The sequence below is a fragment of the Protopterus annectens genome, chromosome 1.part0 (assembly GCF_019279795.1).
Source record: "Protopterus annectens isolate FY-2018-M chromosome 1.part0, PAN1.0, whole genome shotgun sequence".
NCBI classification, from domain to species: domain Eukaryota; kingdom Metazoa; phylum Chordata; order Ceratodontiformes; family Protopteridae; genus Protopterus; species Protopterus annectens.
In genome coordinates this window covers 1,958,531,529-1,958,555,544 of record NC_056725.1, presented here as the reverse complement: position 1 = coordinate 1,958,555,544, position 24,016 = coordinate 1,958,531,529, and the positions used below count along the sequence as shown (strand labels likewise).

The 24,016-nt window shown below is 42.9% G+C and overlaps 1 protein-coding gene across 3 annotated transcripts in view; it reads right to left on the bottom strand.

Moving 5' to 3' along the window:
- Positions 1-24,016, bottom strand: part of ALLC (allantoicase) — a 420,793-nt gene that overhangs the window by 292,680 nt on the left and 104,097 nt on the right. For all 3 annotated transcript variants that reach the window (XM_044070482.1, XM_044070490.1, XM_044070498.1), the window contains one exon: positions 13,650-13,729. In XM_044070482.1, coding sequence (XP_043926417.1) covers positions 13,650-13,729 — 80 coding nt within the window. The remainder of the gene's footprint in view (positions 1-13,649; positions 13,730-24,016) is intronic.

The following is a 24,016-nucleotide window of genomic DNA, read 5'->3' as shown; positions in this document are numbered from 1 at the left end:
CAGTTTTGACTACACTTAGGTGCACATGGGTGGTCTCCGCTGCTTTGTGCATTGTCAGTTACCTGGCCGTATGGGTGTCTGTGCTGCATATGGATACTCCCCCTCCTTTGATGTTTTGGTCCAGGTGTTGGGGCCATAACGCATGATATGTGGTATAACCTGGTAGTGCTGGTGTGCTATCAGTAGGCTTGCAGCAGGCTTCTGTCACTGCACAGACATCGATGTTCTCCATACTGGGAAGTGCCTCAGGGCATGCATATTGCAGTTTACACATCTGGCATTGGTCAGCATTACCCTTATGTTTCTTACCACTTATGTTTTCTAGGGTGGTGGGTTAGTTTTTTTGGCCTTGCCTACGTACGGCTCTATGGAGGTGGCAAAGGCCTTATCCAGTATCCAGACGCCCAGGGGTAACAGGTGCAAGCCATCCCTGGAACAGCAGCATGGCTTGTCATGCATGACATCTCAAGCAGACAGGCATTAGACCCTCTTGGACTGACAGCTGTAACTGTGCCACCTGTTAAAGCTGATCATTCTGTGTTTGTACTGTGGCATCATTCTTGGTGAGGGTTGGATGCTGCAAACGGCCAGTGTCATACCGGCCTGGGGTACATACTCAGAGAGCTCATCCATGTATGTCTCTTTTCATGTAGTCCAGGGAGGTACATCTCAGGTCATTCACACCAGCATGGACAATGAGTGCATCATATTTCTGCTTGCTTTGGGGTGACCTGCGTACTTGTGTTATGTGGCATATTGTGGCAGCCTACAGGCAGCTTACTGTACCCGTTCCCTTGTTCAGTCTGGTGAGTGGGACAGCAGTGTGTCTGCCTATACAGACACCTATTACAACTGTATCAGGCATGTTGTTTCTCCTTCTGGCCTGTAACTGTTTGGCACACCAGCTTTGTGTACTATGTGTTGCATGTGCTATGTTTGGAGGTTGTGGTTGCTTGGGATCTGCTTTGGAGGCTTCTGTTGGTGTGGTGTGTTTGTAATTAGGGCCTCCGTGAATGTTTTTCTGTGTTTATGTGTTTAGTTTACAGTTGTGATAGGTCTATGTGGGACTGGGTTTGTGGTGTATGTGGTTACCTTCTCCTCCTGACTAGTTTTGACAGTACTGAGTTGGGGGAGCTCAGCCTCCGGTTTGGATAAATGGTTGCATCTCTCACATATATTTGTATTTATTGGGGGGAGTTGTGGGTTGTCTGTGTACTTGGGGCAGGTGTCACATTGCCTCTGGATTCACAGATTCTACTTGTTGTGGCTGGCCTTAGTGGATTGTATGTGTGGACATATTTTATTGCCATACTACTGATCAGTGATTACTTCCCTTTTATGTTTGCTCTATCATGTAGTAGCTTCCTCATTCTCTTGCATGGTTTGGTAGTGGCTGGAGTCCAGCATGCCAGATGCCTGCGTGTATGGCATTGTGTCTTGTTGTTATTTGTGACTGCATACTCCAAGCATTCCTGGCTGTGTTCATGGAATGCCTGTATAACATGTTCTGTGGTGTGTCCCATATTCTGCACTTGCACAGGGCCTTTCGTGGATTCCACATGGGTTTGGAGGGGTGCAACCTATGCTTTACACATGTTTTTCACTGTGGTTTTCTGGCCAGGGACTGTGGTCAGGATGTGTATATCCAGTGTGATTACTCTATGGTCTGGTCTTACCAGTGAGGGATACACTTCTCATCTTGCCATCCAGTACACATGTTGCTGATTATCACATCCAGTATGCTTACCCCTCTTCTGGGAGTGGTACATTGTTCCTGGGCATTTTGGTTTATGGATTCTGGGAACTTTTCTCCTACTGTGTTGGTGCTAGTATAATGCTCCCAGTGTATGTCTGGGTATTTTCAGTCAAGCAATATAATGTGGTTTGGGGGGCTTGATATATTCATGTATTCCAACATAGGCCAGGTGCAGTTCCTGGTATTAGGACAGTAGTCTGCAGCAGGCTATATACTGGGAGGCGGTTTTAGCCATTGGTATTTGACCATGGTTAATCCATGCTGCTTCTTGTTGTGGTACCAACATGGGGTGTGGTTATCCTTGACATTTATTGCTAGTCACCCTCCTTTTGTAGCTTGTTCCATGTTTTGCGGCTGTACAGCACAGTATGAGGTGTAACCTGGTAGTGTTAGGGTGCTGATGTGAGCCTTGACCCAGTTTTCTATTACAGGACTGATATCAACATTCTCCATACTGTGTGCGTTTACACTGCACGCATCTTGCTGTTTAGACTTCTGGCATTGGGTAGCATTACATCTAGGTTCCTATCCCTTGTGGTACCTATGAAGGTGGGTTTGTGTTTTGAGACTTACCTATTCAGGGCATGCTGTGGGTACTGACAGCCTTTGCCAGTATCCATGGGGCCTGGACTGATAGGTGCATGCCACCCCTAGCAGGTGGTGCATCATGTCATGCTCCTCATGTCTTCCCAGGCTGAAACACATTGGCTCCCCTTTGACTAACTGCATTATTTCAGCCAGTTATTGCAATTGATCATCCCATCGTCATTTTGTGGCTTCATGCTTGGTGAGGGTGGATGTTAGTCGGGGTCCTCAGGTGTGCATATAGTACATGGTGTTACATTACTTAACACATGGCATTCATGCCTCAGGTGGTGCTGCAGGGCTGGCTCTGTCGGATGCACATATTACACTCCCTGTACATGTTTGTGAGCAGGTCATGTCATTTTAGGCATCCCTGTTATTATTTGAGTGAGTCAGAGGGGGTATCATTCCCAGGGTTCCTACTGAGCCAGTGGATGTGCTATGCGTTGCCTCTTTGCCAAGGCCAGGGCATACTGGGCACGCCTCCTTCTGCCTACTGGGGCAGGCTCAGGTTGTTCCTCCTCCGAGTCACGCTCTGCCTGTGATGGCCTTGGCAATGGTGGGGGACTGTTTGGCCCAGCCCTATGCTGGTCCTGCTGCAGCTGTTTTTGCAAGATCATATTATGTAGCATAGCACATACCATGACAATTTGGGTACATGTAGTTGGTGTGTACTGCAAGGCTCCACCAGATGTGTCCAGACACCGGAACCGTGACTTGAGCAGCCCAAACACACGCTGTATTACATTACGTGTTTGTGCGTGTGCCTCATTATGGCGTTCCTGTTCATGTGTGTGTGTTTCTGATGGGTGTCATCAGCCACGGCTCCAGTGCATAACCTGCATCCCCCACTAGGTGTCCGTGTGGGATGTCCCCATTGGCAAATGTCTGGTACAGCTGCGTCAAATGCCAGATGTGGGAATCATGGTAGCTCCCAGGGCAGCCAGCACACACATTTATTATTATGCCCTGGGCATCACACACGACCTGGCAGTTGATGGAGGGGAAGCCCTTGCAGTTAATGTAGGCCCTACCCCGCTCACCGCTCACTGGTGCTTTGATGCGTATGTGCGTGCAGTCTATTGCACCCACTACCTCAGGGTATTCCGCTATTTGCTGGAAGAGGCACATATTGCTGGCCAATACCTCACGGGCATTGGGGAAATATACATGATCACCGACATGTGCTGACATGGCATCCAGGAACTGGTGCAGTACCCTGGAGGCTGATGCCTGTGATATCCCCATCATATCACCAGTTGGTCTCTGGAAGGTACCTGTTGCTAGTATTCTTAGGCCAACACATACCTTGGTTTCCACTGGGATGGGTTCCCCTCTGTTGGTTCTGTGTGTGAGGCATGGCCTGCACAGCTCAACTATTTGCTGCAGGAGCTCTCTGTCCACTCTATAGCGCTCTACTATCTCCAGCTCATGTAACCCGTGGTAGGTGACCCTGGGCCTGTACACTCTTCTCCGTCTCCTCACTGTGGGTTGTCTGGTACCATCTGCATTGTCACCACCCTCAGCAATTCGCCTATGTCTCATTATGACAGTTATGGCAGCCCCTAACATTTCTGCTCTGAGTGAAGCTTTTTCAGTTTTCACTTCTAATAGCTTACTCCTGTCTTGCAGTGTCTCTTGAGAGAAACATCCTGCACTGCTGTTTGCAGAGTTTTAAGTGCTGGGCTGGGCTACTATTCTGCCTGTGTAATTGCCTGCTTCTAATTGTTTTCACCTGCTAGCTCCAGCAGTATTCCCTGCTAGCTTCCTACTAATTCTGTTGCTTCCTTTTTCCTTTCTGTTTCCTCAGGGGGGAGCAGCGTGCATACCAGCAGGAACACGCTCACAGTGGCTTACACTTGCGCACACATGCTTACACGGTTCAGGATCTGCCTATTCGGGTTAAAACACGCGCACACCGGCGCTAACAGTTTTACAAGTCTGCCAACAGGCTCCCACATGCTCTGTCTGCCCTACACGCGCGCACACCAGCGCAAACAGTGTTAAACATCTATCAACACGCTCCCACATGCTCAGTCTGCCTTACACGCGTGCACACTGCCCTACTCGCACTTCATGGCGACTGCGTGCATGCACGACCAGCAAGAAACTTTGGTGTAAGTAACAGTGTACACCTTCCATTTCTTGACTTTCCCATGCTTACCTTGTGGCACTCCTCTTTCCCTGATCTGTGTCTGTCATCTGTCATGTTACACTGACCTCCAATGAACTGCATTTCTTTCTACCATTCCCCCCTGTGATGTCCCCTATCTCCTACTCTATTCCTCCCCCTTATGTATCTCTTACACTACTCAGACTGTGCTCATTTGCTATGTGACTGTGGGATTCAGTATCCTAACCCTCATTTACATGAGATTGCCTACTAATGCTTAGTTACATGTCTTAGACTCAGCTTCCCCCCTTAGCAACCACTACACGGTGGCCATGTTGTTTTTGGTCTGCTGTTCCCTGCATTGTCATTCCATGTATTGCATAGAACCCACATTTGTGGGTTTATAACCTTCATTTTTATGTTTTATACAGCGCAGCCCGTTTGCGCGGGGCTGCGCTGCATTTAAACATCAGCGATCGCCGAAAAAAAATTATATTTTTTAAATTTTTGCATCAGGTTACCTTGCCAATGGCCACATATTTGGCCATTGGCATGCTGCCTGACACATATGCACCCTTTATTTGGAGCTGACATGGCTCCGTTGTGATTTTTGCAGAAACATACTCAGTTGTCAACTGAGTACATTTCTACAGCTAAAACGTCTCTTACACGGGCTGGTTTCTGCTTCGTGGATCACTAATATACCTCATTTGCATACCTTTCAGCTGCAAGTGAGGTATTTAGCATATCCACGCCCAGTCCGTGTAAGAGACGTTTTAGCTGGTCTCTTACACGGAGTTCCGGGCTGTTCCTGGATCGCGAGGCTTGCATGGAGTGTTACACATCTCTTACACTCCATGCAAGCCTTCGTGAATCCTGCCCTAAGTGTTTTTCTTATATTTAACAGGCTTTAACAGCCCTACTTAAATATTTACAGCCCTTTATGTAAGCCACACTGTTATTGTAAACATGAAGAACTAAGGAACAAGCTGTTGTCAATGCCCAGTCTTGGCTTGTGCTGTGCTGTTTTAGTTTATATGCAGGCAGAAGTGCTCTGTTGTTTTTGGATTCATCTCTATGCAGACTCTGTTTACTAAGGTGTGTGTGTTAATTTCTATGCAAGCTTATGCTGGGTTGGTTTATGCACTGCTCTTTTAGTTTATGTGCAGGCAGAAATGCTCTGTTTTTCTAAGGTGCATTGTGTTTGGATTAATCTCTATGCAGAGATTCCATTTACTAAGGGGCATGTGTGTGTGGATTAATCTCTATGCAAAGATTCCATTTACTAAGGGTGTGTGTGTGTTTGTAAGAGGGAGGGAGGGAAGGGGTGTATGGGGGGGTCATACCTCACAATTATCCAGATTTTTGCCTCATATTTTCAGATTGTTTCTCATAAAATTGTGTTATTTCTGGCAAATCACTGAAGACTGAAGTTGAGTTTTAGACGTCATATCCCCAGAAAATGCATACTAATGCAAACAATTTTGTTCTATCCATTTTCTAAGGAGGCTGGGGGATGTATGTGTGTGACTCATACCTCTCAACTGTACAGATTTTCACAGAGGCTGAGGTATGTGTGTGTGAGAGAGAGTGAAATGCCCTATTTAGAGTTAGCAGGTGGAATTTATTTTCAAGGAATTGTGAGCTTCAAGGGAAGAGAAGTTTACTGCTGCTCATGCTAAGTCTGCTTAAAATGTGCAACTGTTTTGTTTAACAAATGGTATCACTAGTGTGGTGTAGAATTTCAAAACAGTCTTAGTAGCACAGCAGGTAGCATACTTGCATCTTGATGTAGAGGGCTGTAGGTTATACTCCCACCACATTTAGATTTGTATTTTAAGGGGGTGGAGTGCTGCAGTCCTGAGTATGTCCTCCTTTGGATGAGATGCCTAGTAACTATGAACCTGTGTTTCCGCTTGCCACTTATTCCTATTGCAATATACAAGCTTAGCATTTTTTTAAATCTAACATAGGCAATTTATTGTTTAAGGGGAGCAGGCACTGATTTTGTAGATGAAACACTGAAATATAAAGCTGTTTTCTAGCAACAACCTCTCCATTAGTTTCAGATCTCTTTAATGTGAAATTATTCAGATGACTTTTACTTCTGCAGAGATTGTGCATATTGATTGATATTGGTAGATTGTAATGATAGATGTTTAACTGGCCTTTTATGGTTGAAATGTTCTGAATTGGGCAATTTGTCATTATTGGTTCATATGTTTTGTTTCATTGCTTACTGGAAAAAATATTCAAAACTATAAACACTCTCTCTAAGTGGTGCTGTATTAACAAGGGATATAATTCAATTATTATATATTAGGTTCATAGGTTCATACTAGGCTATCTGCCCTAGGGCATTTATATGCCTAGCCAGAGTGTGTTTGGCTTTCGCCACCCATTTTAAATTAATTTTGCTATGCCCTTTTTCGAAGTTAGTATACTGTGCCTCTGTCTAACAGTGACACAGAACTGATACCCGGGGTAAACATACGATCTCCCATCCACTCATCAAGATTCCTCTTGAAGAGAGTCAGTGAGGGACTCTGCCTAACCTGGACTGGGATTTTATTCCAGAGTGAAGGGAGCCTCTGGGTTATGAATCTGTCCCTCCAGCATGTCCTATTTATTTCAGTGCTGAGGTTCAAGTTTCTCGAGCGTGTAGCTCGATGGAATTTGGATTTTCTGAGGTGCAGCATGTCCATTAATTCCGGGTTGGACATGGCTTTATACGTCAGGCACAGATCGCCTCTGAGCAGGCGGTATGCCACTGAGTAGAGCTGGAGTTTCTTTAACCGGGCAGCATATGGCATCTGTTTGAGCCCTTTGATCCTCTTGGTGAGGTACTTTTGGGGTCTTTCCAGTTGCTGCAGGTGTCTGGTAAGGTACATCCCAAAAGGGGCATGGTACTCAATTATGGGCCTGATGAGGGATGAGTAAAGAGGCACGATGACCTCCCCTGATCTAGATGTGAATCCCTTCATGATTAGGTGGGCTATATAAAATGTTTTTCTAACCACTTTGGCCACGTGGTTGTCAAATGAGAGATTGCTATCAACTTGGGTCCCCAGGTCCCTAATTACTTCTTCTATACTTAATGGATTACCACCTATGTGGTAATTTGTGGGCACTTTGTTTTTGCCAAAGAGGATGACTATACACATTTTGGCGTTTAGTTTGAGGCCATGGCTCTGGCACCAGTTGTCTGTTTCTATGAGGCCCTTTTGGAGGATGCTTGTGTCGGCTGGAGAGTCGATTATGGCGCCCAGTTTGCAGTCATCTGCGAACTTGGTCAGCCACAGTTCTTCCGTGTTGGCCTGTACCTCCGAGAAATATATACCGAACAAGAGAGGTCCCAGGACTGAGCCTTGTGGGATGCCACTTGTAACTGGTTTGGAATCTGACATGGCTCCAGCAATTCTAACTATGTGGGTTCTGTCCTTGAGCCAGTTTGCAACCCATCTAGTGACATAGGGGTTTATATTTAAGCTGGTGAGCTTATCTATAATGCCCGAGTGGGGTATTGTATCGAAGGCTTTTGCGAGGTCCAGGTAGGCTGTGTCGACCACCTTCCCCTCGTCAATGGCCTTGGTGACTGTTTCAAAGAAATCGACCAGGTTTAAGAGGCAGGATCTGCCCTTAACAAAGTTGAACTGGGTAGGATCCAGTGTCTGTAGGTCCTGAATATCTTTATTTATGAGGTTGATGATGATCCTTTCCATAGCTTTGCAGACCAAGCTAGTCAGGCTTATGGGGCGATAGTTTCCAGGATCCGTTGAGGCACGACCTTTGTGGAGAGGGACCACTGTTGCTGTACGCCACTCTTTAGGTACATATCCTGTAGTAAGGCTGAGATTGAACAGTAGTTTTATGTTTGGGTTTAGCTCTTCTTGGAGTTCATGTAGGCTGCAGCCCGGGACACCGTCTGGTCCCATTGATGATGTGTTTTTTGCTTTGGAGAGGGCGGCTCTTACCTGAGCATCTGAGATGTCAGGGGGGCAGCACTCTGCTGGGATAGATATTTGCCCTTTTGGTGGGGAGGGGGGAAGAAGTTTGTGCTGAACCTGTCAGCTAGGATGTTGGCTATGTCTGTGGGTTCGGTGTATTTTTTGTCATTTTGGACTAATTCTGAGCATATCTGGGAATTCCCACCCAGGTTCCTAACATAACTAAAGAAAGCCTTGTGATTATCCTTAGTGTCCTGTGCAATTTATCTCTCGAAGCTGGCCTTAGACGATTTTATGAGTGCCCGTAGTTTTTTGCTAATACTGATCAGAGATGCCTTCCCTTTTTGGGATTTTGCTCTATCATGTAGTAGCTTTCTCCTTCTATTGTATAGTTTGTTTATGGCTGGGGTCCACCAGACAGGACATCTGCCTTTGGAGGATTGGGTCTTGGTTTTATTTGGGATTACATGATCCATGCATTCCTGAAGGTGTTCATAGAATGCGTTTATAAAGGATTCTGTGGTCTGGGCCGTATTTTCCACAGGCCCGGGGGCTTTGAAGGATTCCACCTCAGTTTTGAGGAGTGTGAAATTTGCTTTAGAGAAGTTTTTCACTGTGGTTTTCTGGGCAGGGGGTGGGGTCGGGATGTGACTATCCAGTGATATTAGTTTATGGTCTGATCTTACCAGTGAGGGATACACTTCTGGTCTGGAGCATAGAGTCCCCATGTTGGTGATGATCAGGTCCAGTATGTTTTCCCCTCTTGTGGGAGTGGTAACAAGTTGTTCCATAGCATTTGAGTTTATAAATTCTAGGAACCTTTGGGCTAGGGTGTTGGAGCTAGAGTAATGCTCCCAGTCTATGTTTGGGTAGTTGAAGTCGCCCTATATAATGGTGTTTGGAGAGACCTTCATATTTTCCAGTGTTCTCAGGAAGGCCGAGTGGGGTTCCTGGGTTTGGGAGGGTGGTCTGTAGCAGGCTATAAACTGGAAGGCAGTTTTACCCACTGATAGTTGCACACGGATAGTCTCTGATGCTTCGTGCTGTGCCACCAACCTGGAGGTGTGGGTATCTTTGACGAATATTGATACTCCCCCTCCTTTTGTGGTTTGGTCCAAGTTTTGGGGCCGAAAAGCATGGTATGAGGTATAACCTGGTAGTACTGGGATGCTCTTGGGAGCCTTGAACCAGGTTTCTGTTACTACTCAGATATCGATGTTCTCCATGCTAAGGAGAGTTTTGAGTGCGTGCATCTTGAGGTTTAGACTTCTGGCGTTGAGTAGCATTACTCTTAGTTTCTTATCCCTTGTGATACCTATGGAGGTGGGTTTGTCTTTTGAGCCTTGCCTAAAAAAGGCACTATGGGGGTAGCAAAAGCCTTTGCCAATATCCGAAAGCCCAGGGGTGACAGGTGCAAGCCGTCCCTAGCAAAGCATCGTGGCTTGTCGAGCATGTCATCTCAGGCTGACAGGCATTGGATCCCCTTTGAATGACACCAATACTTAAGCCAATTGTTGAAATTGATCATCTTGTCTTCATATTGTGGCATCATTCTTGGTGAGGGTAAGATGCTACTCAAGGTCAGGGTCATACCGGCCTGGGCTACATGCTCAGAGAGCTCCTCTATGTCTCTTTTCATGTAGTCCAGGGAGGTACGTCTCAGGTTATTCACACCAGCATGGACAATGGCTGAGTCATATTTGTACTTCCCTTGGAGTGACCTGAGTGCTTGTGTTATGTGGCAGATCCTAGCGCCCGACAGGCAGCTCACCGTGACCTTCGCCTTGTTCAGCCTGGTGAGCGGGACGTCAGTGTGCCTAACAATAGAGTCACCTATTACAAGTGTATCAGGTGTGTTGTTTAGCCTCAAGGGCTGTGACTGTTTGGCACACTGGGTTTGTGAGCTATGTGTTGCACGTGTTTTGTTTTGTGGTAGCGGTTGCTTGGGTGTCTGCTTTGGAGGTCTCTGCTGCTTAGGCAGATTTTTATTTAGAGCCTCCGAGTATGTTTTTGTGTGTTTATGTGTTTGGTTGCTGTCGTGGTAGGTCTATGTGAGACTGGAATTGTAGTGAGTGTGGTTTCCTTCTCCTCCTGACTGGTTACGCCAGTACTGAGTTGAGAGAGCTTAGCCTCCAGTTTGGCTATATGGTTGCATCTCTCACATGTGTTGGAATTTGTTGGGAGGAGGAGAGGGTTGTCTGTGTACATGAGGCAGTTGTAACATTGCCTCAAGATTCCCAGATTCACCAGCTGGACCGGAGAGGAGATTGACAATTGACCTTTGGACATGCTAGGATAGTATTGGGAATTCCTTTATAATTGAAAAAAAGGGCCAATGGCGAACAAGGTACTCAAGGGGAGTTTGTAAGGGTGTAGTGCTTTTAATTTTTTAGTGCTGACTTATATAATTGCTTTAGTGAGCAAGTGCCAGGTAACTTAAATGCAATGTGTTACAGGTAACTTAAATGCAAAAACGACAAACAGTAACTTTCTTTCAAGTGAAACAAGGAAATAAGTACAGTAAGCAATGCAGATATTACTAGGGATCCACAGAAGCACTGAAAAGCCGTGTTTTAGGTGGAATTAGCATTTCAGGGAAATAACAAGCAAACAAACAACAAGCATACAAACAAAGCTAGATTCAGCAGGCCTGGATCTAGTCTATGCTACAGCAAACAAGGTGTACCAATTTCAGTAAGAAACAGTACAAATATGCAGGCACTATAAGCCTTTAACCAGAAATTCCCATCTCAGAAGGGCAGAGTCCAGCCTCTCCTCCCACAAGAGTGCAGACCACAAACCTTCTTAATGTAAAATAACTGGCCTGAAGCCCAAGTGCTTAAACCAGAACTAATACACTTTTAGAATAACAGACACTGAGCCCTCAATCAGCAGTTCCCAACTTAGAAGGTTGTAAGCTACCTGTCCTGCCACCACAGTGCAGGCCACAAACCTTCCTAATGTAAAACAACTGGTCTGAAGCCCAAGTGCTTAATCCAAAAGACTTAGAATGATATCTACACTTTAATCAAGTTACTACCAAGCAGTAATAAATACAATTGAATACTTTAAAGAATGTCTGGATTAGTGCTCAAGTTATACAAACAAAGCTAGATTCAGCAGGCCTGGATCTAGTCTATGCTACAGCAAACAAGGTGTACCAATTTCAGTAAGAAGCAGTTCAAATATGCAGGCACTATAAGCCTTTAACCAGAAATTCCCAGCTCAGAAGGGCAGAGTCCAGCCTCTCCTCCCACAAGAGTGCAGACCACGAACCCTCTTAATGTAAAATAACTGGCCTGAATTCCAAGTGCTTAAACCAGAATTAATACACTATTAATATATTAATATATTATAATTAATACAATCAGGAAGATTAATCAAAGCAGTTATGCATGGTTCTGAAATATGTGCAAAGGGCCTATGATTTGAAAGCAGTCCAAAGGTAAACTTAACCTGCCACTGGCCAGATGCATTTTCTTTGAATGTGGGTTTCAATGCTGTTTCAGTGAATGTGAGTTTCAAAGGTAGAGAAGTTTTAATGCTAAGTCTGTTTTCATTGTAAGACTATTGCTTTGTTTAAGTTTAGCAAATGTCTATCAGTGTTTCTGCTATAAAATAGGAAGTTACTAGGCTATTGGCCCTAAGGCCCTAAAATTTGAAATAAAAGTTGTAAATTAAAACCAAATATCTGTAATCATTGTAGAAGTAAAGCATAAAACAGTATGCACACCGAGAGTTTTGAACAGTGTTTATGGCAACTGGGGAGAAATAGCCAAGTAATGGGATACTGGAATGGCTGTGTGTGTGTGGGGGTGGTGAAGGGGGTGGGGTTAGGGCTGGTGCTTTTAAGGGGTGGAGTTAGGGCAGTGCTCCGGGTTTGCACCCCTCTGCAAAAAAATCCTGCGGGCTCCCTTGTGCCCACGTCCCAGGCACTTGAAAACCACTTTCTCACAGCCAGGAATTCAGGCATCTTGTAGCTCACAATGTCTGCTGCTTCTGCTCAAACTCAGCTATATGTTCAGGCAAGGTACAACAGCTGTGCGGAGAGAGGGGAACTCATACATGAAGAAGTTATTGGGAGGGCTCCAGGATGCAATCTGCAATCAAAGATATTAGGGTTACGGAGTGGACAGTGAAGTTTTAGGTTTAGGGAGCAACTGGGAACTTTTGATTTATGGGGGTGAAGTGAGTTTTAGGTTTAGGGACTGATCAGGGACTTTAGAGTTATGGAACAGAAGGGGCGTATTATGGTTAGTGATAAAGGCCGGGTGGGAGTTTTCAGGTTAGAGTTAAGGCTCTGGTTGGGCTGTGCAGATCAGTATGGTCAGAAAATCAAAGCATTAGTTAAATAGGATTAGACTATTGAGAGTCAAAGCACTTGCCATTTAGAGCAAGTTGTAGTGAGTAAGAATGTCATGAACTATTAGCATTTGATCACTTGTAGAAGATCCCATAAAGCCAGATAATTACTGCATTACATTGAAATGAATAGGCTTAGGTTTAGGGTAGAGTTAGACAGTGAAATTAAATATGCAGGGGTCTAATTCATGAAATGAAATATATGCTCTCATAAATTCATCTCATAAGTCACTGGCTACAAAATTTTAAATGTGCCAAATTAAATATTATTACATCTCAGTCCTTCCTATTCCTTCTCTGCTTCTCTTTTCCTCCGTTCTCCATTTTATTCCTATTTTCCTTCCATCTACCATAGTACAAGCCAAAAATATTCTTTCTATATCTTCCAGATTAACTTTGCTTTCTAACTACATCTTCTAAACTATTAGGTCACTTTCAACGGTTCTCTTTCTATGGCATTGTTGGCTAAGCCTGCAATGGTTGACATACCATTGGCTTAGTATATAAAACTATGAACCTATAACATTTGAGATACTTCACATGTCACACTACAGACACACACACACGCACACACACACACACGCACACACACACACACACACACACACACACACACACACACACACACACACACACACACACACACACACACGTGTGCACGCATGCACATACACACACATACATACACACTGCCATCACACTCATTACAAATTAGTTAGATCATTAACACTTATTATTGAAAAGTATATGTAGCCATTCCTGGACTTTTACTTTCAACTGGCATATGTAGCATATAGAATATAGAAACTGCCTGCCAGGAGATGATACAACACTTATTTATTGTTCGTTTGTTTGGAATATGTGTGTCACTTCATCATTTTCTTACCTTTTCAATGGCTTCCATTTCTTCATCTGAAGCAGCAGTTCCCATTCGTTCACCTCTGGGCAGTACATTTCTAACTTTTTCTGGAAACATCAGCATGAAGGCAAGTTAGACATCAACAAATACTCAGATGTACTTTAACATCATCTAGTAATTTATCTGCTTATAAATCAGTATGCAGCTGGTATCATACATAGCAGGCTTGGGACTGGTTTGTGGATTCAATCTAATTTATATGAATGAAACTGACAAATGAAAATGGATAAGACTTAAAACGTATGGCAACATTCCAAACTAAACATGTCAAAACAGATTGCAGATACAGAAAATGGTTATTACCTAGGTTTTGTAGCCATTAAAACCTCAAACTAAGAGAAATGCTTGAAAACAAATATCCCCATTGCAAATGCATGCAACAAAACAAAATAATCAAAAGTTTAATCTGAGATAGATTATTCAGCACAGTGAAATGTAGAGTGCTATTTCTATAATAGTAAACCATTCTAAATGCTAACATGTTCTACATGTAGCCATCAGATATATAAGAATATTATTTGCATAGCACTGTATGTAATACTTTATTTTTTATTTATTAATTTATCTTTACATTTGTTAACTGGGTTAGTCCAACTGGGCCCAGAGAGCCATTTTAAAGTGGAGACCCAAGGAAAAAAGCTCCAGGAAAGTAATTAAAAAATAAGAAAAAAAAAAACAATTTAATAACGATACAAAACAGAGAAAGAGAAGTATACAACATGAAATATTTACAAGGCAAAAGTACAGTATTGTGAGAATGCAGTAGCAATATGTTTGAGAAATGTGGTTAGCATTATGTTATTTGCAAGGAATACAGCAATGCCTAAAAAAAAAATATATGTAATATACAATTCAGAGTAACATCGTGACATAGCACAACAAAGATATAGCATAGATACTAACTGCAGAGGCATAATATGTGTAGACAGTTTAGATAGCAGATATCAGGCAGATATGTTGATTGAAAGAAGAAGAAAAATTCATTAGGTTATTTCCTGACAAGTACAGATCCATGCATGTTGAAAATGAATTTTTAGTTGCTTTTTGAATTCATCACTTTTGGTAGTGGAGCGAAGGGACAATGGAAGTTTGCTCTATGAGTATGCAATTGAATGACTGTGAAGTATTTTTCCAATATTTTTCTTTGGGTTGGTCACCTTAAGTAGGTTTTTCTGTGTGCTTCTGAGGTCATGATTGGGTATGTAGGGTGTAATTATGGATGTAAGGGCAGGGCAGGAGTTGGGGCTATTTAGGATGCTATGTGCAATTTGTAGTTGTGAAATTTGAAGCCTGTAGGGGAGCTCAGGCCATCTTAAGCTTTTCAGGGATATATAGTGATAGGATTTGTAGCTATTATTGGCTGCAAATGCGGCTGTCTTGTTATAGGCGGTTTCTAGTTTGGTTAAGAGATTGTTTTGAAGGTTAATAAGTATGGGCACAGCATACAGCAGGGATGGTAGAATAAATGTTTGAGCCAGTTTAGGTCTAGATTTGTTAGGTATATATTTGTTGTTGTGGTATAGAAGACCTAGATTTTGATTGGACTTTTTGATACAGTTTAAGATATGTAAGTCGAATTTTAATTGGTCATCCATAGTAATGCCAAGCAATTTGGTCTCTGAGTCGGTGCTGATAATTGTATTATCTAAGGATGAGATGGTGAAGGTTCTTTAGCTGGATTAAGTTTTTTGGAAGGAAAAGGAGAAGCTTGGTCTTTTTGGGGTTGAAAAGCAGGTTTTTTTCAATTAGTCATTATTCTACTAGGTGCAGTGATTGTTGAGTGACAGTGTGGAGATTTTGTATATTGTCGGAAGTGTTAATAATTGTGGAATCAGGTAGAGTGGGGGCAGGAAACATGGAGGTTATTTGGAAATATATTAAAAAGTAGGATAGAGCTCTGGGGAACCCAGGTCTTAACAAGATGGAAATGGGAGAAGGACGTTTGTCATCTGACGGACTGATTTCTGTTTGAGAAACCAGGAGGTAGTAGAGGTAGAGAGTTGTAGGTTAGAAAGTTTGTTTAGGATGGAAACAGTATCAAATGCTTTGGATAGGTTGAGGTATAGAGTTGATATGAGTTTATTATTATCACTGGCTTGGGCAATGTTGTGTGAGAAAGATAGGAGGGCAGTAGTAGTACTGTGCGAGGGTTAGAAACCGTGCTGTGTGAGTATAATTCGGTTTCCCTGTAAGAGGTGGTTTCGTATTTGTCTGTGTATACATTCTTCCAATATCTTAGATAAGGAGGATAATATGGCAATAGGCCTGTAATTTGAGGGTTCTGTAGAATTTCTTCCCTTGTGGAGGGATATTATGAAGAATTTTTTCCCCAATATCTGGTATTCTTGGATGGATCTTTTGAAAAGTATAGATACAGGGTATGTTACAGATTCAGCTGCATGTTTGAGAAATAATGGAGGGAGTTTGGCGGCTGATGGGGAACAGGGTTTGAGTTTGTTAAGAAGTGATCTAATAAAGGAAGTTGCTACAGGTGCTAGGGAGAATGAGGCAAGAGATGAGGTGGGCGGTGGAGACTTAATATCAAGAGTTTCTAGTTTAGTAAGCTCCTCTATTATTTCAATTTAACTTTTGACTGTTTCTGCCATTTCACACTGAGCTAATCGGAGGAAGGGCTCTGAGCTAACTAATCTGTGATATATAACATTAAGTATCCTGTTTTTTGCTTATTTCTGAGTTATTTACAGCACTTTTATTTTACTCACTGTGTGTGAGGTATTAAGTAGAATTTTCTACAATTGTTAAGCATCTGGTTGGGTTTGTTTGTTCTGATTTCCTGCTAGGAGTGTATCATACAACTTGTTTGCATTTAAAAGCATTCTCTAGAGTCTCCTTGATCCTTTATCTGTTTAAACATTTATGCAGTTTTTTCTACCTAAGTAGTGTTGGTAGTGTAGCATTGTCCATATTCAGGCTTGTGTTTTGGGCCTAGTTGTTTGTTAGTAGAGGCTGTGTGCCTGAGCACATGTCCCAGGCCATCATAGCTTAGCCAAGGCCAGTATAGCATTTCAGTGAGAGTGAATTGTTTGTGGTCATTGGCTGACTGGGGTTGCCTGGACTACACCTTGGAGTAAGCACCTCATTGGTTCTTTCAAGCTTTTATTAAGGTTGTTTCAGGTTTCAACTTTGTTACTTAAGAAGTTAACTTGTGACTGTTTCTGCCATTTCACACTGTGCTAATCGGAGGAAGGGCTCTGAGCTAACTAATCTGTGATATATAACATTAAGTATCCTGTTTTTTGCTTATTTCTGAGTTATTTATAGCACTTTTTTTTACTCACTCTGTGAGGTATTAAGTAGACTTTTCTACAATTGTTAAGCATCAGGTTGGAATTGTTTGTTCTGATTTTTGTTTCCCACCCTCCCTGCCTCTTGGTATTGTGTTTTTATACTTGGTGGCTTTGCAGTTGCCCACCCCTACTGTAAATTTAATCTGGGACACTCCTCCCAGTCTACTGTTATTACCTCATTCTACCTATTCCAGGGAGAACATTTGAGAAGGCCAGTCCAGTTATCTTCTGCTCCTCCTTTCCCCTTTCCACGTTACAAAAAAAAATATATATATATATATATATATATATATATATATATATATATATATATATATATATATATATATTCTAAGCTTGTTTCCTACCTTTCCTATAAGTTGTCTAGTCCAGATACAGATTTGCTGTATCCAAGACTGCTTGTAAGCGTCTGAGCCCCTAAGCCTTTCTGTGTTGGAGGGAAGCCTTCTAGCTTAATTTTGTTTTGTAGAACTAGCCAGTTTTCTAGTTTCAGCACTCAAATATGTTTCTTTGAGCTCAGCACTTGTTCAGAACTCATTGTAAGCACTAAATAAGCTACAAAATACTACAGCACTCAACTTTCCTCACTTGTCTGGAGGAAAACAGTTTTTAGTACTTAATAAATAAGCACATATCCAGGCATGTCTAAGGGTCAGCTCCCTGTGTTTTCTCCTGTCTACCTGATGAATCTGGGCATCTTGGGGCAATGAAGCAATTGCCTCATGTACACAGACAACCCTCTCCTCATACCACCCAACACTACAACCTGTGAGAGATGCACTTATATAACCAAACTTGAAGCAAAGCTCTCTTCACCCAAGACTGAACTAGACAGACAAGAGAAGAAGGTAAACACTCGCACCATACCACACTCATCACATAGTCCCTCAAAACCTACACCACAAAAACACACACACAGAAACACAAAACACACACCTACATTCACGTAGGCTCTCAAAAAAAAATCTACCCAAGCAACAGGGACCTCCAAAGCAGAAACGCAAGCAACCTCCACCCCCCAACACAACACAAATGACACATAGCCCACAAACTCAGTGTGCCACTCAACCACAGCCCATAAGGCATAGCAACATACCCAACACTCTAGTCATAGATGACTCTATAGTCAGGCACACTGATGCTCCACTCACCAGGCTAAACAAGGAGAAAGTTACTGTCAGCTGCCTGTCAGGTGTCAGGATCCACCACATAAGACATGCACTCAGGTCACTCAACAGCAAGTACAAATATGACTCTGTCATTGTCCATGTTGGTGTGAATGACCTGAGACGTACCTCCCTGGGCTACATGAAAAGAGACATGGAGGAGCTTTCTGATCTTGCAGCCCAGGCAGGTATGACCCTAGCCCTGAGTAGCATCCTGTCATCACCCAGAATGATACCACAGTACAAGGACAAAATGATTGACTTCAACAATTGGATAAGCTTCTGGTCTCATTCTAAGGGGATCCAGTATCTGTCTGCCTGGGATGACATGATTGACAAACCACGATGCTTTGCCAGAGATGGCCTGTACCTGTTGCCCTTGGGATTCCAGATACTGGCTAAGGATCTTGCCACCCCTATAGTGCCTTTTTTAGGCAAGATTCAAATGACAAATTCACCACCGTAACAGGTACAAGCAAGCAAAATCTGAGGGTAATGCTTCTTAATGCTAGAAGTCTAAACCTCAAAATGCACTCACTCGAGGCACTCCTTAAAATGGAGAACATCGACATCTGTGCAGTGACAGGGACCTGGTTCAAGGATCCAGAGAGTACCCCTGCATTACCAGGCTATAATTCATACCACACTTTTCGGCCACCTACCCTGGACCAAAGCACTAAAGGCGGAGGCGTGTCCATATTCATTAAGGATATCCACACCTCCAGGCTAGTTGCTCAGCATAATGCATCTGAGATTATCCAAGTGCAACTAACTTTGGGCAAGACCGCAATGCAAATTGTAGCTTGCTACAGATCCCCCACCATGCCCCAGCATTCTCACTCCTCATTTCTTGATACACTGGAAAATATTAGAGTACAGCCTAACACATTAATAATGGGCAATTTCAACTACCCCACCATTAACTGGGAAAACTACTCATGTACCAACTCTTGTGCTCAACGTTTTCTAGAATTCATAAATTCCAATGCCTTGGATCAACTTATCCACACCCCATCAGGGGCAGCAATATCCTAGACTTGGTCATTACTAACATGGGCAATCAGTGTTCCACACCAGAGGTCAATTCCTCATTGGTCAGATCCGACCACAAGCAAATCACCCTAGATATCCACATCCCACCCCCACCCCCCATTAGGGAAACCACCATAAAGATTTTCTCCAAAGCCAACTTCACGCTTCTTAAGACAGAAGTGGCAAACTTCATGACACCCATGCTGATGGACAATAGAGATACGACTGCTGAATCCTAAACAACTGCACTTTATAAGCACTTACACAAGTGCATGGATCATGCAATTCCCTAACAGAACCAAAATGCTATCCTCCAAAAAAAAAGGAAGCCAATCTGGTGGTCCCCTGCTATAAACAAACTCTACAAGAGAAGAAAGAAACTGTTGCAAAAAAAGAGTAAAATCCAATGATTGGAGGTCAGCCTCAGTAAGAAGTTAAGATCCCTCATAAAATCCTCCAAAGTTAGTTATGAAAACAAAATCGCCACTGATTCTAAAGACAACCACAAAGCATTCTCTAGCTATGTCAAGAATCTCAATGGCAAAATTCAGATCTGCTCTGAGTTACAGCACAATGGCACTAAATATACAAAACCAACTGATATTGCCAACATCCTGGCAGACAGGTTCAGTGCTAACTTTACCCCTCTCTCATCCCCTAATGGGCCCTTCTCTATATCGGAAGAATGCAAAGTACCTGTAATCACGACTGCACAGGTAAAAAACACACCCTCCAAAGCCAAGAACACAGATCCATGGGACCTGACAACATTCAGGCTGCATTCTACATGAACTACAGAATGAAATGGCACCCCACCTAAGTACCATGGTCAATCATAGCCTCTCCTCAGGCTTTGTGCCCACTGAATGGCACACAACAATGGTTATTCCATTCCACAAAGGGGGAGCCACCATGGACCCCGGGAACTACTGCCCCATTAGCCTGATGAGCCTAGTCTGCAAGGCTATGGAACGTATCATCATGGAACTTATAAACAATGACATTGGTAATCTCCAAACTCTGAACCCTACCCAGTTTGGGTTTGTAAAAGGCAGATCATGTCTCCTAAACCTGATAGACTTCTTTGAAGCAGTCACCAAAGCCGTAGATGAGGGTAAGGTGGTACCACAGCCTATCTAGATCTCGCCAAGGCTTTCAACACAATCCCCCACTCTGGAAGTACAGACAAACTCACTAAACTAAGTATAAATCCCTATGTCACAAGATGGGTTGCCAGCTGGCTCACTGACAGAACCCACACAGTGAAAGTAGCAGACTCTAAATCCAACTTCAGACCAGTGACAAGTGGAGTACCACAGGGTTCAGTCCTAGGTCCTCTCCTGTTTGGTATCTACTTCTCTGAAGTACAGACTAACACAGAAGGTCTTTGGTTAACAAAGTTCGCAGATGACTGCAAACTAGGAGCCATAATCAAAACCCTTAACGATGTGGACATCCTACAAAAGGGCCTCACTGAGACAGACGCCTGGTGTCAAAGCCATGGCTTCAAGCTCAATGCCAAAAAGTGATTTGTCATCCCTTTTGGTAAAAACTCTGTACCCATGAACTACCACATAGGCGGTAGTCTACTTAACACCGAAAGTGTAATAAGAGACCTTGGGACACAGGTGGACAGTAGTCTCTCCTTTGATAATCACATTGCCACAGTAGTCAGGAAATCCTTCTACATGGCACACCTCATCACAAAAGGTTTCTCATCCAGGAAAAAAGAGGTCATTGTTCCCCTCTACTCATCACTTATTAGACCCATTATAGAGTACAACGCCCCTTTTGGTATGTACCTCACAAGACATCTACAACAACTGGAAAGGCCACCGAAATAGCTCAGAAAGAGGATTACCAGCCTCAAACAGATGCCCTATGCAGACCGTCTCAAAAAACTCCAGCTTTACTCTGTCACATATCGCCTCCTCAGAGGCGATCTCTGCCTAACATACAAAGCTATGTCAAACCCAGAGCTGCTGGACATGCTCCACATAAAGAAATCCCAATCCCTCCGAGCTACATGCTCTAGGGGCCTAAACTTTGTCACCACGATAAACAGAACATGCTGAAGGGATAGATTCCTGTCCCAGAGACTTCCCATACTCTGGAACAAACTATCTACCTCTGTCAAACAAAGCTCCTCATTAGCACTCTTCAAGAAAAATCAGGATGATTGGATGGGAGATAGGAAATTCACCCCGGGGATCACTTCTGTGGCTCTGCTTGACAGGGGCACAGGAAAATAAAAGCCAGAGTACCATTTGGCTAGGCTTATATAGGCCCAAGGGTCAACAGCCTAGTACCTACCTATGAAACTATGAACCTATGAATGAAAAAGTTGTTAAGCAGAGTTGCAGTTTTGCTACAAGGTTTATGCAAGGCAGTCCCATTTTTGGCAGTTGCATCCTTTGAAACAATCATGAAAATGGCAAAAAAAGGCAGTAACATCACAAGACGTATGGTGACACTATGACATACAGAATGATTCATTCTCTTTTAATTATAATGCTTTCCAGAGAGTGAATGGGGTGACTGCTCCAGGCGCAAGGTGTTAGGAAGTGCAATTGGCAGTTGTGTTTGTAGGAAGCAGGTCAGATCAGAGAACTGCTCCATGTGTGATATTCTACCTGTAGCAAGCTGCTTGTTGTGTTTGGAGGAAGCAGGTCAAATCAGAGAACTGCTCCATGTGTGATATTCTACCTGTAGTAAGCTGCTTGTTACATTTGTAGGAAGCAGATCAGATCAGAGAACTGCTCCATGTGTGGTATTCTACCTGTAGCAAGCTGCCTGTTACATTTGTAGGAAGCAGGTCAGATCAGAGAACTGCTCCATGTGTGGTATTCTACCTGTAGCAAGCTGCTTGTTACATTTGTAGGAAGCAGGTCAGATCAGAGAACTGCTCCATGTGTGGTATTCTACCTGTAGCAAGCTGCTTGTTAGTTTGCAGGAAGCAGGTCAAATCAGAGAACTGCTCCATGTATGGTGTTCTACCTGTAGCAAGCTGCTTATTACATTTGTAGGAAGCAGCATAGCTCCCAACATTCCATCTCTAAAATGAGGAACACTAGCCCTCATAATGTGGAATAAATGGGCAAAATGTGGAACACATACTAATGGCTTACTAACAGCTTCAGCTAGCAAGGTCATGGGATGATTAAAATATGCTAGTTTTACTTGTAGAGAAGATCTTTTAATGAATTAATATGCTTTATTTCCATTTACCAGGAATTTCTTAAGTGAAATTCCATAACATATCCCTTACTAGTTAAACTACCTGATCTATAACACGTTCCTCACACCCCTTACATTAAAACTACCTCTGAGGGCCTCTAGAGTAAGTTAGAAATTCCTTTATCAGACGTATTTTCAGCATGTTGTTATAAGCCAAATGGGTTTCTATGTTTTGTCATCTCAAAAATATATGAATATCATCCCTTAATCTTGTGGATTACCTAAATAATAATTAATTTAATTGCACGTTTAGACAAAATAATAAGCTTATGGGAGTCTCAGCTGAAAAAAAGTATGGAGAAAAAGCTTTTCTGAATGCCAGCATGTTGCTAGAGGAAAGGGTCCCTTAGAATGAGACTAACACAACCACAAGAGTTTGATAACCAAGCTGAACTGTCTACACTAAAGAATAATCAGGCAGGTTATCTCTTGATTTGTACAGGAAGAGAGTAATCAAAGTTACTACAAAATTTCTGAGGTCATCAGTTCAAAGAATCAGTAACAAGTTCAATAGCATACACACATACATGTGTGTGTGTGTGTGTGTGTGTGTGTGTGTGTGTGTGTGTGTGTGTGTGTGTGTGTGTGTGTCTGTATACATATATATATATATATATATATATATATATATATATATATATATATATATATATATATATATATATATATATATATATATATATATATATATACATCATTGGCTAGCAAAGAGCTGTTGAATGACTGGAAGAAAGTAAAATAGTACAGTCATAAGACAGGAGGAGTAGGAAAAATCTGGTGAGCTACAGTCCTGCTAATCCAACCATCCTAACAGGGAAGGTCATGAAAGTATCCTAAGGGAAATGAAGGTTCCTTTCTTACATAGTAAGAATCTCATGTACAACAAGAACAGTTTCACAGTCAGAAAGAGTGGACTGTGAAATGGTCCAGTTTTATGACTGGATTACAAAAAATCTTCCATATCACAAAGCAGTACAAGTAAGCATGGTCTAACTGAATTTTAGTAAGACCTTTGACATAGTCCTACACAGGCAGCATCTAGCAACACTGAAGGGCTGGTGGCAGAACCAAGACTGAGAAATGGTGCTACAGTAGTTCAAAGACATGCACTAAGGGTTGTAGTGAAAGGGACGGTCATCTATAGGGGAAAATACCAAACTTGTCCAGCAGGTGTCAGGCCTGCTTCAAGTATCCCTCAGTATCTTCATTTCAGACATAAGTGACAAACAGGTCCAGGTTCCTCACTGATGGCACAAAGGCAGATTGCAGAGTTTCATAGTTTTTAACACACATGACAAGGAATGCACTGAGAAAAGAAATAATGCTTCCCAAGCTGGACTTTGCACTTCTCGCAGCTGTTTCGATCTGATGATTCCATGCTCAAATCTCTGCAGAGCATGCATCAGATTTGTGGCTTCAGATCTGGCCATTGAGTAGGTGTAGGTATATCTAGGACAAATGCCAAACTCTTCCTCTAATGAAATTGAAGTTAAGCACCCCCCACCCCCACCCCAGAACTCTCTACTTATTCAGCACTTCTTAGCTGCCTCTTGAGTTACCAGAGTTCGTTCCTAAATTAACCTCTAAAGCC